At 47.6% G+C, this 16,947-nt stretch overlaps 1 protein-coding gene across 1 annotated transcript; it reads left to right on the top strand.

The window, feature by feature from the left end:
• Positions 1-1,308: 1,308 nt before the first annotated feature.
• Positions 1,309-2,957, top strand: LOC123076133 (anaphase-promoting complex subunit 10). The gene is made up of 5 exons (XM_044498537.1): positions 1,309-1,481; positions 1,597-1,657; positions 1,761-1,853; positions 2,308-2,378; positions 2,870-2,957. The coding sequence occupies exons 1-5, from the start codon at positions 1,309-1,311 to the stop codon at positions 2,955-2,957; spliced, it is 486 nt and encodes a 161-aa protein (XP_044354472.1).
• The last annotated feature ends 13,990 nt before the right edge of the window (positions 2,958-16,947 follow it).

Below are 16,947 nucleotides of genomic sequence, written 5' to 3' on the forward strand. Positions count from 1 at the left end.
GCGGTAGGGTTGCATGCCCTACCGTCAAGTGTTGAATGCAGTACGTGCTCGTGCCTACCGTCAAGCACCTTGGCGGTAGGGTTATACAGGCTACCGCCAGTTCGTTTAGCGGTAGGGATGTTTCCTACCGCCAAGGTCTCTGGCGGTAGGTTGTTATACCCTACCGCCATGGACCCTGGCGGTAGCAAAATGATCAGATCTCAAAAAAATTTCAAACTAAGGTCAGATGTCGAATAGGTTTCATAAAAGGGTTAAAACACGAAATTTTGCCACTTGGGGACGATCGATGTCAACAAAGCCAAGAGTCGCCGACCATTCCCGGGATGTTAGGTTAGTGCCCTGTACAGCCGGTATGGCGGTCTTCGTACTACTACGACACCACAGGGTTACAGTAAAAAAAAACTTTGTGTGTACTGCTAGTGCTAGTACTGGCTAGTAGAAAATGTTTGTTTGTACCCAGCAGTTTAAGGAAGCGGTAGGCTGGACTGGGAGCACGAGCACCCCGGCCTGTGCGCCGAGATCGGCGCCGATTCCATGCATCACTTGGCGCGCGCCCGATACATTGCCCCCGAGGCCTCCACCAACTGGAAGCGCGCGTCGGTCGCCTTCGGATCCGATTAACTTCCTAGTACTACGCACGAGCAATGCGGCGGAACGCACAACGTGCGATGTCCTGGGAGTCACGCAAGTCCGCAGCAAGATTGCGCGCACGTACTCCGCCGCATGTAGGGGTTGGGCAACACCGAAACAGTGCATTACTAGAAAAAGGGCTATAGATTGGATTGACACTAATGGCGCACCAGACAAGCGATATACTAATGGCGCACCACCTTCTGAAACGCCATTAGAGTTGAAACTACTAATGGCGCATCCAGACACGGTGCGCCACTAGTAATGGCGCACCTGCTGGAAAGTGCGCCACTAATGTTGTTTTTTCTATTATATTTTTTATTCCTTTTTTGCAAAACTATTAATGGCGCACCGGTAAAAGATGCGCCATTGCTATCTATACGTATGGCGCACCCCTACCAGTGCGCCATTGCTATCACCCCTTATCCCCTCCCTCTAGTCACGTTCTCTCCCCTCCCCTTCCTCCTGACACACCCACCCACCTCCCTCCACTTCGATCTAGATCGGGAAGCCCCGGCCGCCCGCCTCTTCCTCTCCCTCCAGACCACGGCGAGCCCCCTTCCCCCTCCCTCACACCACACCCCACGCGCACGCGCACGCGGCAGAGAGAGAGAGAGATCGGAGGGGATCGCGCGCCGAGGTGGTAAGTAGATCGGCCGGAGAGGAGGGAGAAGGAAGATGATACTCGCCGTGCTCTTCGCCAACTCCGAAGGCAATATCCGCATCGAGAAGATGATACCCTCCTACTCCCAACCACTCACACCACATCGAGAGGCCTGGAGCGTCAGCTCCTGCAAGCCCCGCAACGGCGTCGCCTCCCTCCGCGACGACAGCCTCGACACCTACTGGCAGTCAGCGCCCTACCCGTCCTCGTCGTCTCCCCCCGTCGAAATCTCTCCTCTTTCTGTCTCGCGGAATCACGGGCTGAGCCGAGCCGCCGTCGGTGGTGGATTTTATTTTTGTCAGGTCGGACGGCGCGCAGCCGCACCTGGTCAACATCCAATTCCAGAAGAAGGTGCAGCTGCAGGTGAGCACCATGAGTAGCTGCTGCTTCCGTTACATTTTTGTCTAAATGGCGTTTGATCCTTTTTCTCTTCTGAATTAATCTGTTGCTGGATTGGGGGCTTCAGCTTGTTGTGCTGTACGTGGATTTCAAGCTGGACGAGAGCTACACGCCCAGCAAGATCTCCATCCGGGCCGGCGACGGCTTCCACAATCTCAAGGTGGTAACTCCCTCCACCGCGATACATCGTCGTTTCAACAATGTTCAGGGGCTTCTGATCTGTGCTCGATGGTCAGAGGACTTAGCAAATGTTGTTGCTTGAGGATGGCATTTGATGTCTGGCCCTTTCGGTTCTGATTTCTACCCCTGGTCTTCATCTTGTACCAAACTGGTGGCCTGGTCTGTGCATTCGGGTTTCTAGACCTGGGGCTGCTGCATGTTCTCATTGTTATAGTTATGGATTACACTACCTTATTGTCAACATCATATTGTGACGTATCATAGGATTACCTTATTGAAATATTGATTGGGAAACTTGGTCTCTTTCTGCAATTCCTCTGCATTGCGCCTGCTTGTCCAGTGAACACTGAACCGATCCTTGAAAATTCAAATTTACAGTGATAATATTGTCTTTGATCTGAAATAATGGGCCACTATATTTACCATGCTTCCAGGAAATTAAAACGGTGGACCTTTTGAAGCCAGTAGGATGGGTTCATATATCATTATCTGGCACTGATCCCCGGTATGGATTTTGTAACTTAAACCCTGTGATGCCTTTGTTTTCCTTCCTCTAGCATTGAAACTTCAGAATGTAGCTCACCTTACCATCTGATGGCATACTATGCATCTATGTTTACAACTCCCGTAATAATTAAATTCCATTTCAACATGTTGGATGGCACTAGTTTTCAGCACACTGCCTGTGCAGGCCACTGCTTGCATAAATTTCATGGTTTACTATGTTACTATTGTTGTTTTGCTAGTAGCTGAATTTTCCTTAGATTTTGATAAACTTAGATACTATGTCAAAGTGCAAGAATATCTGACGCTGCAGCTAATTCATTTCAGTCTTATAATAACCCACTAGATTTCAGTTTGACATATAATTTGCCCACTACAAAAATGTGAGGAATTCAGAACTAATTTAAGAATGATATTGTTTGGATCGAACTGCTTATTTTTACTGCCTTTGCAGACAGTGGCATAATTCTCTTTCTTGCTATATTTGTGCAGAGAAACATTCATTCATACATTTATGCTCCAAATTGCGGTGCTGGCCAATCACCTGAATGGTATTGTTGGTACCCTGATTCATTGTTGACAAGAGTCAAGAGTTCACATAGAACTAGATATTTACAAGGAAATGACAGACAATATCTCTGCTTATGACCCCAATTGAATTCATGAATTGTGTGAGTCGAGTAAATATTCGACAGGAACAGTGTAGTGTTAGTAATGGCATCCAATGCTTACTACCGAGTTAGAGTTTGAATATAAAAACTAGTACTGTAGATGTTTACGTGCAAATCACATACATTATCTGCTGGCTAACCTGATTTAACTAGTTAATTCAGTATGGCCACGACCGTAAGTTGGATACTGTACATGCAGCCACCCAGCCATCTATTAGCATTCTGTAATACGACTATATATAGTAGTAGTAAATCATTTCTAGTGTTTGCCTGCGTAAGACAAAAGGCCAAATGCAAGCAAAAGAAAAATCGGACAGGAAGAGTGTACCGTTGATACCCTGGTTTATTTGTTGATTGACCCGTAGTCAGATTGCCTAGCTAATAGATGCTGACATGCGAATCACATAAAGTGCTGATCGATACCTGACCGCAGTCAGAGTTGACGTAGAGGACTTGGATGTTTACAAGCAAATCACATACTGTATGACAATAATATACTCAAAATTCATTTCCATTATAATCTTACTCATACAATATTCACACCATGTAATTCTGGAAATATATGCTCATATCTAGTTCTGCATAAAAAATGACAGTATTGACATGTTATAAATAGTTTGTTTGTCTTTCTGTTTATTTTGTTACATTTTTCAGGGATAAAGTGAAGAAAAAGAAGAAAAGATTACTAGAAGATTAGTTTTAGGATTTTCTTTTATTTCCTTGCAATTTTCCTTTTATTGGAAACTTGTAAAGACATTGTAATATTCTTACTATAATAAAAATTATGATTCTATTTCATTTTTTGTTTTTAAATTATTTTTCCTTATAGGTTGTTTTCTGTAAATTTAGATTTTTTTTGTTTTCCAAATACATTACTAGTGGCGCATTTAAGCCCTTATTAGTGGCGCATCTTCCTTTATTACTAGTGGCGCACCTATAAGGTTATTAGTGGCGCACCTGAAGGGAATACCAGTGGAGCACCGAATGGTATACTAATGGCGCACCATTAGTAAAAAATACTAATGGCGTGGTACTAGTGGCGCACCAGTAGTGCGCCATTAGTAGGCAAAACTGGTGCGCCATTAGTATGCCTTTTTCTATTAGTGCGTGACCGATCATGGCGTGGGTGAGAGAAAGAACATCGGCAGAGCCGCAGGCAGGTGCGCACGGAGGGTACGTACATGCATGCATGATACGGAGTACTAGACGGGATCACCTCACCTGTTAATCAAGCTAGGAACGGGGCGCGCAGCCAAAAAAGTTTGAGTTTTTCCGGAAACCCTAAAAGCTCTGGCGACTAGGGTTTGGCGGACGCCGCAGATCGGATCAGCGGGGCGCACCGGAGTTCTGCCGGAGGATGGCGACACCTTCCGGAAGTGGCAGCGGGGCGGCGGCGGAGACGCTGTCGCCGCGGACTGCTAGGGCACGCCTGGAGGAACAACTTGAAAAACTTGACATCTCGGAGGAGGAGGAGGCGACGCCCTTGGTGCTAGATGATCGCGTCGAGGGGGCCCAGAGAAGTGGATGGTGGCAGGGAAGATCTTACACCGCAATACTCTCCACATCAACACCATCTCGAACGCCCTCAAACCTGCATGGCGTAACCCTAAGGGACTAGTCTTCTGTATTACTGAAGAAAACATGTTTGTTGCGGAGTTCGCGACGCAGCGAGACAGAGATCGTGTATGGGACGGATCCCCATGGCACATCAGCAAGAACGGGGTCATTCTATCCAAATTTGACGATTGTATGTGCCCGTCGGAACTCAAATTCAACAAGCTGAAGGTCTAGGCCCGTGTTGTTAACCTTCCTTTCAATCTGCGTGATGATTCATGGTGCAAGGCAATAGCAAAGCAGATCGATAAGGAGGCTAGTTCGATTCACTTTCATCATGGGGTAGGCTACCTTCGCGCCCGTGTTACTCTGGACGTAGCTAAACCGTTGAGAAGATGGATCCTGATCAATTCTGCAAGGCGGGGTTCTATAGATCCGTATGAAAATATACCTCACTTTTGCTTTTCCTGTGGCCGCTTAGGCCACTCCGATCTGGTATGTCCGACTCCTGGTACGAGAGACGAAGAATGGTGATTTGCCGTTTGGTAAAGGCCTGCGGCCACCAGAAGAGAAAAGGAGAGTGGCCTCGTCTGAGGGTTCCTTGAAGCTTCAACAAGCTAAATCGAGCAAGAACGACACCAAGAACTCTAGTACTGCTGCCGATAGAGGTGTCGAGGTGAACTCTCCAGTTAAGCGCAACCCAGCCCCAAAACGCAAGGGCGCCCCCAACCCAAGTCTACCGCCGAGTTGAGGTCCCGCTCTTGACAAACCATGCAGCAAATGATGCGGAGGGGGCGGGAACATGAAAGTACAAATCTGTCCAAGGATGGAGAGGGCATTGAGGACGATGGTGCTGTGAGAGAACCGAAGAAGAAGAAACCCACGCCTACAAATTCTCACAATCCGGCAGAGGCTGTTCAACAGCCCTGCCCGTCCCAATGATATGCTTAAGCTGGAACTGCCGGGGGCTTGGGAACTGTTGGAGACATACATAACAGGTAGGCCCACAAAGGGTCAAAGTTCATAAAGCATGGGGTCCACATATCAGATGGGCCCAGAGCGTCACTCGGAAAATCGACAAACCATCCACTCGGATGACCATCAAGTCACTCGGAGCATAGCACTCCACTTGATGAACTCATTCCACTCGGACATGCAGCATACTATCCACTCAGATGACAGCTCACCACTCGACCGTACGACTCACTCGGGTATGCGAAGACCAGCAGGCAGCAAAGCAGTCAAAGCATCATTCTCATAGTGAAGGCTTAGTAGTGAGCTGGCATTATGGCATTCATACCCCACTATGTAACATAGGAGGTGAGAGGGTGGCGCACTCTATATAAGCCACCCCCACCACTAGACTTGGGGGGCTTCTTCCAACTCTCTCTCTCTCTCTCTCTCTCTCTCTCTCTCTCTCTCTCTCTTTGCCATTAGTCTCAGGACTACGGGGATCCGTTCTCCTCTCATTGTAATCTGCGGATACATAGTAAGATAAAACAAAGCCTCTCTGGAGCACGATACGTAGGGTTGTTATCTCCATCGCGAGAGGCCTGAACTCGCTAAAACCACTGTGTCACCCATAGGCATCTCGATAGATCATACTCCTTTACCCTATCCCTTATTATTGTCGGAATCGTTCCCACGACAGTTGGCGCCCACCTTGGGGGCATGGCGTCTATCGAGCCATGATGCCGATGGTTTTTTCATTCATCTATGTTTAATTTTATGTTCATCCTGATTATATCGTTCATCTTCGCAGAAAGTAATTGAAGCGTCTCAAAAGAAGAGGAGAAGATACATCTTCACTTGACGCTGCAGGCGTGCATGACTGTTCACAAACGGATCGATCAAGATATTTCTTCCTAACAATCATCATGGATCTAAACAAGTCCGTTGTTGTCTTCCCTGTACGAGCAGGCACCCATCGGGATCAACAACGAAATCTTGCGGCGAATAGATCAGAGAAGAGACGAGGAAGGGAAAGGGGCACCGACGCACCATGCCAAAGGTCGTGGCCATCGTCCTCACGCACGGCCACCAGCGCGCCGACCTGCGCCTCCTGCGTCCTCCTCTCCATCGAACTCAGCCCGCCTGTCAATGGGCTGCAACGACCACAGGCGCTCGGCCAGCGCGCCGGCCCACGCCTCCCGCTTTCTCTTCTCCGTTGACCTCAGCCCGCCCGTCAGCTGGCTGCAGTGACTGCAGGCGCTCGGCAGTCCCTCCGGCAGCGCGAGTGCTCGGCTGTGGTCGTGGCGACGTGGGCGCAGGGCTGGTGCTGCAACGGCCATCTCATCTACGACTGCCTGACACGGCGCGTTGCAGCGGCGTCCCTCGTCAACCATGCGGAGGCGACCCCCGCGGTCGAGGCATGGACCTGACGCGGCATCGACGCCGATGCTGTTCACGTCCTCCGTCACAACAAGACGGGGGTCACCGGATCGACTCGCCGCCGCCTCAAGCTCCGCCCGCACGCTGCCTCGCAGAGGAACGCCGTCCCGCACTTAGATTTGTCGCGGACCACCTCACCTCGCGGGGGACCCGTGCCAAAGCCGCCTCCGCCGTGGCTGACCAGGGAGCTCTGCGCCCCGCCTTCACTTTCCTCCTAATCTTAATTCCTTCCCATTTATGTCCTGCATGCAGGAGATAAATGGCCGTGGGAAACGTTCATTATGGCTCTAACTCTTGCTTAATTAGCGCTCTCTTGCATGCAGATTCTGCGTACACGTCCAGAACGTGGGCAACTCCTTCAATGTGTTGGTCGGCCAAGAAATCACACCTAATTACTTGTGATTTATTGCTCTGTGGCCGGCCGAGCTCTGCGCCAAGTCAACCGCTTCGTCTCCCTGGCCCCTGCAGCTCGAAGATGATCGCTTCGTCTCCTCATCAGCTCGGCGAGAGACGCCACTTGATCCAGCTTAGGAGGAGGACCTGGAGCAAGATGGCCGATGCGGGCCGCAGCGGTTGTAACCCCGTGCTCCCGCTGCGTTCGAGCAGACAGCGCAGGCGCTCAGAGGCGTCTTGCTCAGACAGGGCGCGCGAGGCCAAGGCCAGCAGTGGCTGGCTCAGCAAGGCAACATTCGATCGACCGGCGCCCCGGTTTCCTCACCAAGAAGCACATCAACCGGCAGTGCCACTCCTCCCACCAGCTCCGACTGCCCGACGCGGCGAGGGCATTCGACAACTGCTCCCTCCAGTACCGACTGCTCATAACTATGCTCAATTCTGTCAATTGCTCAACAGTAATTCGTTCACCCACCGTAAAATACTTATGCTCTTGAGAGAAGCCACTAGTGAAATCTATGGCCCCTGGGTCTATCTTCATCATATTAATCTTCCAACACTTATTTATTTCCTTTGCTTTTTACTTTGATTTTATTTTACTTTGCATCTCTATCACAAAAATATCAAAAATATTATCCTATCATATCTATCAGATCTCACTCTCGTAAGTGACCGTGAAGGGATTGACAACCCCTTATCGTGTTGGTTGCGAGGAGTTATTTGTTTTGTGTAGGTACGAGGGACTCGCGCGTAGCCTCCTACTAGATTGATACCTTGGTTCTCAAAAACTGAGGGAAATACTTATGCTACTTTGCTGCATCACCCTTTCCTCTTCAAGGGAAAACCAACGCAGTGCTCAAGAGGTAGCAGGTCACGAGCCACATCATTGGGGGATTGAAGCTGCGTCGACTTGCAAAGTTCCTGCTCTCAAGGACTGGCTCGAGGAACGCAAACTGATGCAATAGATTTTGCAACAGCACCTCAGTCGAGCCCGCAACATCATGAAAACACAAGCCGACAAGAAGCGCAGCTACAGAACTTTCACACCGGGTGATTCAGTTTTCATCAAACTGCAACCATATGTGCAAACATCATTGGAACACCGGGCAAATCACAAGCTGGCATTCAAATATTTTGGACCTTTTCGAGTGTTGCAAATGATCAACCCTGTTGCTTACAAAGTGGACTTGCCTGAAGGATCAAAGGTACACCCCATTTTTCATGTTTCACAACTCCGTCTTGCTCTGTCCCCAGGCACTACGGCATCTTCAGAGCTACCTCAACCCTCTGACAATGTTCTTATACCGGTGGAAATCATCACGCGTGGGTGGCACCAAACACCTACGGGACGTCGTGAGCAAGTCCTTGTCCGCTGGTCTGACCCTGCTGTCCTCGACGCTACTTGGGAAGATACCATTGCTTTGAAAGAGCGTTTCCCAAATGTGGCGGCTTGGGGGCAAGCCGCAGCTCAACAAGGGGGGGATGTCAGCGTCCCAAGTGCCAACGACAAGAAAGCGGCCCAGGCAGCAGAGAAGAGCAACAGGGGGGAGTGGTCATCGATTGGCAGCTGACTCAGCGACACCAACCAATCAGGGAGAAGGGCGCGTCACCGGTCGGCCACGTCGACTGATTCAACCTAATCGCAAGTACGTGGGACCCTCCTGGCTGAACACTACTTAAGGAGAGGAAGTTCAGGGAGAGAGGCATCCGGGCTTGGATCAGGAACACGACAACGACACGGCTGGCTTCTTTTACTTTTCTTCTTTCATTCTTTCCAAGTTGTAACCAAGACAGAGAGCTCGACCTTCGATTTGTATCTGTAATGGAGTGAATGAGAAAGTAGATCGGACACCTAACATCGTGGTATCAGAGACCACCCTCCACCCTCTCGCTGTCGCCCGACCGCCGCCGCCGCCGCCTTCGCCGCCGCTCTGGAGACACGCCGCCAACATCAGTCTCGGGTAGCACTCATCGCGGGCATGGATCCCGAGCTACGCGCCTACCTCGACCGGTTGGACTCCAACGCCAACGAGCGTGCCGCTGCGGCCGACGCCAAGTCCAACGAACGCGCCGCCGCCGCTGACGCCAAGTCCAACTCCATCCTGAAGGCGCTCGATGCGCAAACAGAGCGGATCGATGCGTTGACCCCCTGGCGCCCGGAGCTCGAAGCCCGCTTCGCCAAGCTCGAAATAGCCGTCGCCGCGCTGTAGGCTACGTCCCCTGCAGCCGCGTCTTCCTCTGGTGGAACGCCGCCGCAGCCCCTCTTCACGACGCCAGGTGACTTCCACGGGCTAGCTAGCCACGGCCCGACGCATCTCCCTAGAGGAACCCCGTCGGTGACCTTCGAGTCGCCGCTGGACCCTCCGGTCACGGGTACGGTCGCCCTCCCTGCTCCTACACTCGCTGCACCTATAATCTCGGCCATGGGGCAGCAGGCGCCCACTATGGCGTTCCCGGTTTTCAGCGGTGACAACCCCCAACTGTGGCGCACACTAGCAGAGCAGTATTTTCAGATGTTTGCAGTATACAAATCGTATTGGGTACTGATGGCCATACTCAATTTCTCAGGCGCTGCAGCAATTTGGTTGCAATCAGTTCAGAGAAAATTGGCAGGAATGGACTGGGACTCATTCACATCTCTGCTTTGCACGCGCTTTGGCCGTGATAAACACCAGATGCTGATTCGTCAGTTTTATGCAATTAAGCAAATCAATTCTGTAGCAGATTACATTGAGCGCTTTGAAAATCTGATGCATCACTTGATCTCTTACTCAGAGCTAACTCACCCATTTTTCTTCCTTACACGCTTTGTTGAGGGGCTTCGACCGGATCTGCGGGCCGTGGTTCTCATTCAGAGACCTCCGGACCTCAACACTGCATGTTCGCTGGCCTTACTTCAAGAGGAAGTAGCCGAGGCGAAGCGCTACTGCAACACAACAAATGGAAGCCCTCTTCGCCTGTTCAAATGCAGCGTTCATATCCGGCCAGTGCAAGCCCAGCCCCAACATTCTTCAGTAAACCTGCACCTGCCTCTATAACAACAGAAGTCCGCAGAGGCACTGATGCAGCACGAGCCAATACTGACAACTCCAAAATGAACACACTGAGAGCCTTCAGGAGAGACCGTGGGTTGTGCTTCAAGTGTGGTGAACGTTGGGGAAAAGATCATACATGTCCAACCACGGTTCATTTACATGTGGTGGAAGAGCTTGATATGATAGCTAGTGACTCAGAGGGTGAGCACATCACCACAAAATTAATTGATGGGGATGAAGAGAACTTGTGCACACTGTCTCGTCAGGCATTGGACGGTTCTTCAGATTCTGGTGTCATGCAAATTCAAGCTTGGCTTCAAGGCCGTGAGATGTTGTTGTTAATTGACTCGGGCAGTTCATCCTCGTTTCTCAATGCTCAAGTGGCCACCAAGTTGCAAGGGCAGATCAATCTTCCCACACCCTGCAGAGTGAAAGTGGCCGACAGGGGAATCATTCAGTGTCACAGTTACATACCAGCTTGCACATGATTTATTCAAGGCCATGAGTTTTCCACCGATTTCAAGGTGATCTCACTTGGGGCCTATGACGCTATACTGGGCATGGATTGGCTTCGCAAACACAGCCCGATGCAAGTTGATTGGGAAGCCCATCACCTGTCAGTCACAACACCAAATGGACAAGTTGCAATTCAAGGGATCTCCTCTTCCCAACAACAACAATGCTCTGTCATATCTTCTTCCGAGTTACTGAAGAATTGCCAGCAGGGGTCGGTGGCTTATGTGGTTCACTTATCTGCTTTAGCTGAGGATGGTACCACTGAAACACCAATTCCACAAGATATCTTGCGCGTGCTGGAACAGTTTACAGATGTGTTTGAAGAGCCTAAATCACTACCTCCAAGAAGAAGTTGTGACCACAGAATTCCCCTGATTCCCGGAGCTTAACCTGTCAATTTATGGCCCTACAGATACAAGCCAGAACTCAAGACAGAAATCGAGCGTTAGGTCCAGGAATTGTTGGATGCAGGCATTATTCAGAGGAGCTCTAGTGCTTTTTCATCCCCGGCTCTACTAGTTAAAAAGAAGGACGACACCTGGCGTCTTTGTGTGGACTACAGATGTCTGAATTCAATGACCATTGTCAGTAAATATCCTGTCCCACTAATTGATGAACTCCAGGGAGCACAGTGGTTCTCCACTCTTGACCTACGAGCTGGCTATCATCAGATACGTTTAGCCGAGGGAGAAGAGTACAAAACAGCGTTCCAGACGTACTCAGGGCACTGGGAATATAGAGTCCTGCCATTTGGAGTGGCTGCTGGTCCTGCAACTTTTCTAGGCGCAATGCAACTAACACTGAAACCAGTCATGAGAGTCTGTGTTGTCTCATTCTTTGATGACATCTTGGTCTCTAGTAAAACCTTCCGTGATCACATTCAACACCTCACTCAAGTCCTACAACTCCTGCGTGCAGACCACTGGAAAGTCAAGCAATCCAAATGCTCATTTGGACAGAGACAGATTGCCTATTTGGGACATGTTATAAGTGCCAAGGGAGTAGCCACAGACCCGGGTAAAATTCATATAATTCAGCAATGGCCTACACCAACATCAGCCAAAGAGGTCCGTAGTTTCCTTGGTTTGGCCGGATACTACAGAAAATTCGTCAAACACTTTGGTATCATCGCATGCCCTCTTTTCAATTTGCTCAAGAAAAACCAGCCATTCCTTTGGACATCCAAGACAGACACTGCCTTTCATCTGCTGCAGAACAGTTTGACAACAACTCCTGTTCTTAAGTTACCAGACTTTACAAAACCCTTCATGATCGATACAGATGCCTGTGATTATGGGGTAGGAGCAGTGCTACATCAGGGTGGTCACCCAATTGCTTACATGAGCAAACCCCTGGGCCCCAAGAACCGTGGCCTCTCGACTTACGAGAAAGAATGCCTCGCTATTCTCATGGCGGTTGACCAGTGGCGTTCCTATCTTCAAACCGGGGAGTTCATCGTCAGAATAGATCAGCGAAGCTTGGTGCATTTAGATGACCAGAGATTGTCGACTCCCTGGAAGCAATAGGCATTCACCAAACTGCTGGGATTACAATACAAAATTTGTTATCAACCAGGAACAACAAATAATGCTGCTGATGCCTTATCTCGTCGTCGACATCCTGACACACACCCGAATGCTATATCTGAATGCAAACCTACTTGGCTGGATGAAGTCATGGCAAGTTACACCAACAATACCCAAGTGCAGAACATCCTTGCAAAGCTAGCTGTCAGACCCGATCCCAAAAACAGATTCTCTGTTGTTCAAGGTCTCCTATACTTTCGAGGCTGATTGTGGCTGGGTGGTGCACCAGAACTTCAGCAGAAGATCTTACAAGCCTTCCATGACAGCTCTATAGGAGGACACTCGGGGTTCCCAGTCATTTACAGAAGATTGCGCCATCTATTTGCCTGGCCTAAGATGAAAGAGCAGATTCGCCAGTATGTGCAAACTTGCACTATCTGCCAACAGGCTAAACCAGAACGGGTTAAGTACCCAGGGTTACTTGAACCATTGTCGTTACCTGCAGGAGCTTGGCAAGTGGTGACTATGGATTTCATTGATGGTCTACCACAGTCACACAAATACAATTGCATACTGGTGGTTGTGGACAAGTATACTCGATATGCTAATTTCCTTCATCTCAGCCATCCATTTACCGCAGCCAAGGTAGCTCACTCATACCTTGACAACGTATACAAACTCCATGGCCTTCCTGCAGCCATAATTTCAGACCGTGACCCGGTGTTCACCAGTAATTTTTGGAAGGCGTTATTCAGGATCATCGGGACTGAATTGAACATGAGTACTCCATATCATCCTCAGACTGACTGACAAACGGAACGCGTCAATCAATGTTTGGAAGTATACTTGCGCTGTTTCATCCATGCTTGTCCGAACAAATGGAGTCAATATCTCTCCCTCGCGGAATTTTGGTACAACTCGAGTTTCCACTCTGCTCTAAACACCTCGCCTTTTGCTGCTCTGTATGGTCATGATACGTCTCCAACGTATCTATAATTTTTTGATTGCTCCATGCTATATTATCTACTGTTTTGGACATTATTGGGCTTTATTATTCACTTTTATATTATTTTTGGGACTAACCTATTAACCGGAGGCCCAACCCAGAATTGCTGTTTTTTTGCCTATTTTAGAGTTTCGCAAAAAAAGAATATCAAACGGAGTCCAAACGGAATGAAACCTTCGGGAACATGATTTTTAGGAAGATTATGATCCAGGAGACTTGGACCCTACGTCAAGAAACAAAGGAGGAGGCCACGAGGTAGGGGGGCGCCCACCCTCCCAGGGCGCGCCCTCCACCCTCGTGGGCCCCCTGTTGCTCCACCGACGTACTCCTTCCTCCTATATATACGTACGTACCCCCAAACGATCAGATACGGAGCCAAAAACCTAATTCCACCGCCGCAACCTTCTGTACCCACGAGATCCCATCTTGGGGCCTGTTCCGGAGCTCCGCCGGAGGGGGCATCCATCACGGAGGGCTTCTACATCAACACCATAGCCTCTCCGATGAAGTGTGAGTAGTTTACCTCAGACCTTAGGGTCCGTAGTGAGTAGCTAGATGGCTTCTTCTCTCTTTTTGAATCTCAATACAATGTTCTCCCCCTCTCTCGTGGAGATCTATTCGATGTATTTTTGCCGTGTGTTTGTTGAGACCGATAAATTGTGGGTTTATGATCAAGATTATCTATGAACAATATTTGAATCTTCTCTGAATTCTTTTATGTATGATTGGTTATCTTTGCAAGTCTCTTCGAATTATCAGTTTGGTTTGGCCTACTAGATTGATCTTTCTTGCAATGGGAGAAGTGCTTAGCTTTGGGTTCAATCTTGCGGTGTCCTTTCCCAGTGACAGTAGGGGCAGCAAGGCACGTATTGTATTGTTGCCATCGAGGATAACAAGATGGAATTTTTATCACATTGCATGAATTTATCCCTCTACATCATGTCATCTTGCTTAAGGCGTTACTCTGTTTTCATGAACTTAATACTCTAGATGCATGCTGGATAGCGCTCGATGAGTGGAGTAATAGTAGTAGATGCAGCAGGAGTCGGTCTACTTGTCCCGGACGTGATACATATATACATGATCATACCTAGATATTCTCATAACTATGCTCAATTCTGTCAATTGGTCAACAGTAATTCGTTCACCCACCGTAAAATACTTATGCTCTTGAGAGAAGCCACTAGTGAAATCTATGGCCCCCGGGTCTATCTTCATCATATTAATCTTCCAACACTTATTTCTTTCCTTTGCTTTTTTTACTTTGCTTTTATTTTACTTTGCATCTCTATCACAAAAATATTATCCTATCATATCTATCAGATCTCACTCTCGTAAGTGACTGTGAAGGGATTGAAAACCCCTTATCGCGTTGGTTGCGAAGAGTTATTTGTTTTGTGTAGGTACGAGGGACTCGCGCGTAGCCTCCTACTGGATTGATACCTTGGTTCTCAAAAACTGAGGGAAATACTTACGCTACTTTGCTGCATCACCCTTTCCTCTTCAAGGGAAAACCAATGCAGTGCTCAAGAGGTAGCAAGAAGTATTTCTGGCGCCGTTGCCGGGGAGTCTACGCAAAAGTCAACATACCAAGTACCCATCACAAATCCCTTATCTCCCGCATTACATTATTTGCCATTTGCCTCTCGTTTTCCTCTCCCCACTTCACCCTTGCCGTTTTATTCGCCCTCTCTTTTCCTGCTGCCTCTTTTTCGCCTGCTTTTTGTTTACTCGTGTGTTGGATTGCTTGTTTGTCACGATGGCTCAAGATAATACCAAATTGTGTGACTTTACCAATACCAACAATAATGATTTCCTTAGCACTCCGATTGCTCCTCTTACCAATACTGAATCTTGTGAAATCAATGCTGCTTTGTTGAATCTTGTTATGAAAGATCAATTCGCCGGCCTTTCTAGCGAAGATGCCACTACTCATCTAAATAGCTTCGTTGATTTGTGTGATATGCAAAAGAAGAAAGATGTTGATAATGATATTGTTAAGTTGAAGCTATTTCCTTTTTCGCTTAGAGATCATGCTAAAGCTTGGTTTTCGTCTTTGCCTAAAAATAGTATTGAATCTTGGAACAACTGCAAAGATGCTTTTATCTCTAAGTATTTTCCTCCCGCTAAGATCATCTCTCTTATCCGCGATTTTGATGATTGCTCTCTAAACTTGCACCTTGCGGATTCCACTATTAAGAAACCTATGGGAAGAATTAATGATGTTCTTATTGTTGCAAATAGGAATTATGTGCCCGTAGATTTTATCGTTCTTGATATAGATTGCAATCCTTCATGTCCTCTTACTCTTGGTAGACCTTTCCTTAGAACGATTGGTGCAATTATTGATATGAAGGAAGGGAATATTAGATTCCAATTTCCACTAAAGAAAGGCATGGAACACTGCCCTAGGAAGAAAATAAAATTACCTTATGAATCTATCATGAGAGCCACTTATGGATTGCCTACCAAAGATGGCAATACCTAGATCTATCCTTGCTTTTATGCCTAGCTAGGGGCGTTAAACGATAGCGCTTGTTGGGAGGCAACCCAATTTTATTTTTAGTTTTTTTGCTTTTTGCTTCTGTTTAGGAATAAATATTTGATCTATCCTCTGGTTAGATGTGTTTTTATGTTTTAATTAGTGTTTGTGCCAAGTTAAACCAATAGGATCTTCTTGGATAATAGTTATTTGATCTTGCTGTAATTTCCAGAAACTTTCTGTTCACGAAAACAATTGTTAAAAATCACCAGAACGTGATAAAATAGTGATTCCAATTGCTGCTGATCAATAAACAAATTGTCTAGGTCGTCCTATTTTGGCTGATGTTTTGGAGTTCCAGAAGTTTGCGTTAGTTACAGATTACTACAGACTGTTCTGTTTGTGACAGATTCTGTTTTTCGTGTGTTGTTTGCTTATTTTGATGAATCTATGGCTAGTAAAATAGTTTATAAACCATAGAGAAGTTTGAATACAGTAGTTTTAACACCAATATAAATAAAGAATGAGTTCATTACAGTAACTTGAAGTAGTCTTTTGTTTTCTTTCGCTAACGGAGCTCACGAGATTTCTGTTGAGTTTTGTGTTGTGAAGTTTTCAGGTTTTGGGTGAAAGATTTTGATGGATTATGGAACAAGGAGTGGAAAGAGCCTAAGCTTGGGGATGCCCATGGCACCCCCAAGATAATCTAAGGACACCATAAAGCCAAAGCTTAGGGATGCCCCGGAAGGCATCCCCTCTTTCATCTACTTTCATCGGTAACTTTACTTGGAGCTATATTTTTATTCACCACATGATATGTGTTTTGCTTGGAGCGTCTTGTATGATTTGAGTATTTGCTTTTTAGTTTACCACAATCATCCTTGCTGTACACACCTTTTGAGAGAGCCATACATGATTTGGAATTTGTTAGAATACTCTATGTGCTTCGCTTATATCTTTTGAGTTATAAAGTTTTGCTCTAGTACTTCACTTATA

This window comes from Triticum aestivum, chromosome 3D (assembly GCF_018294505.1).
Source record: "Triticum aestivum cultivar Chinese Spring chromosome 3D, IWGSC CS RefSeq v2.1, whole genome shotgun sequence".
In the NCBI taxonomy this organism is placed as follows: Eukaryota; Viridiplantae; Streptophyta; class Magnoliopsida; order Poales; family Poaceae; genus Triticum; species Triticum aestivum.

Bases quoted from the DNA above. Each gene is read 5' to 3' on its own strand.
- LOC123076133 (XM_044498537.1), top strand. From the start codon at position 1,309: ATGATACTCGCCGTGCTCTTCGCCAACTCCGAAGGCAATATCCGCATC. The intron at 1,482-1,596 runs GTCAGCGCCCTA...TATTTTTGTCAG, and splicing joins AGCCTCGACACCTACTGGCA to GTCGGACGGCGCGCAGCCGC. The intron at 2,379-2,869 runs GTATGGATTTTG...ATATTTGTGCAG, and splicing joins TTATCTGGCACTGATCCCCG to AGAAACATTCATTCATACAT.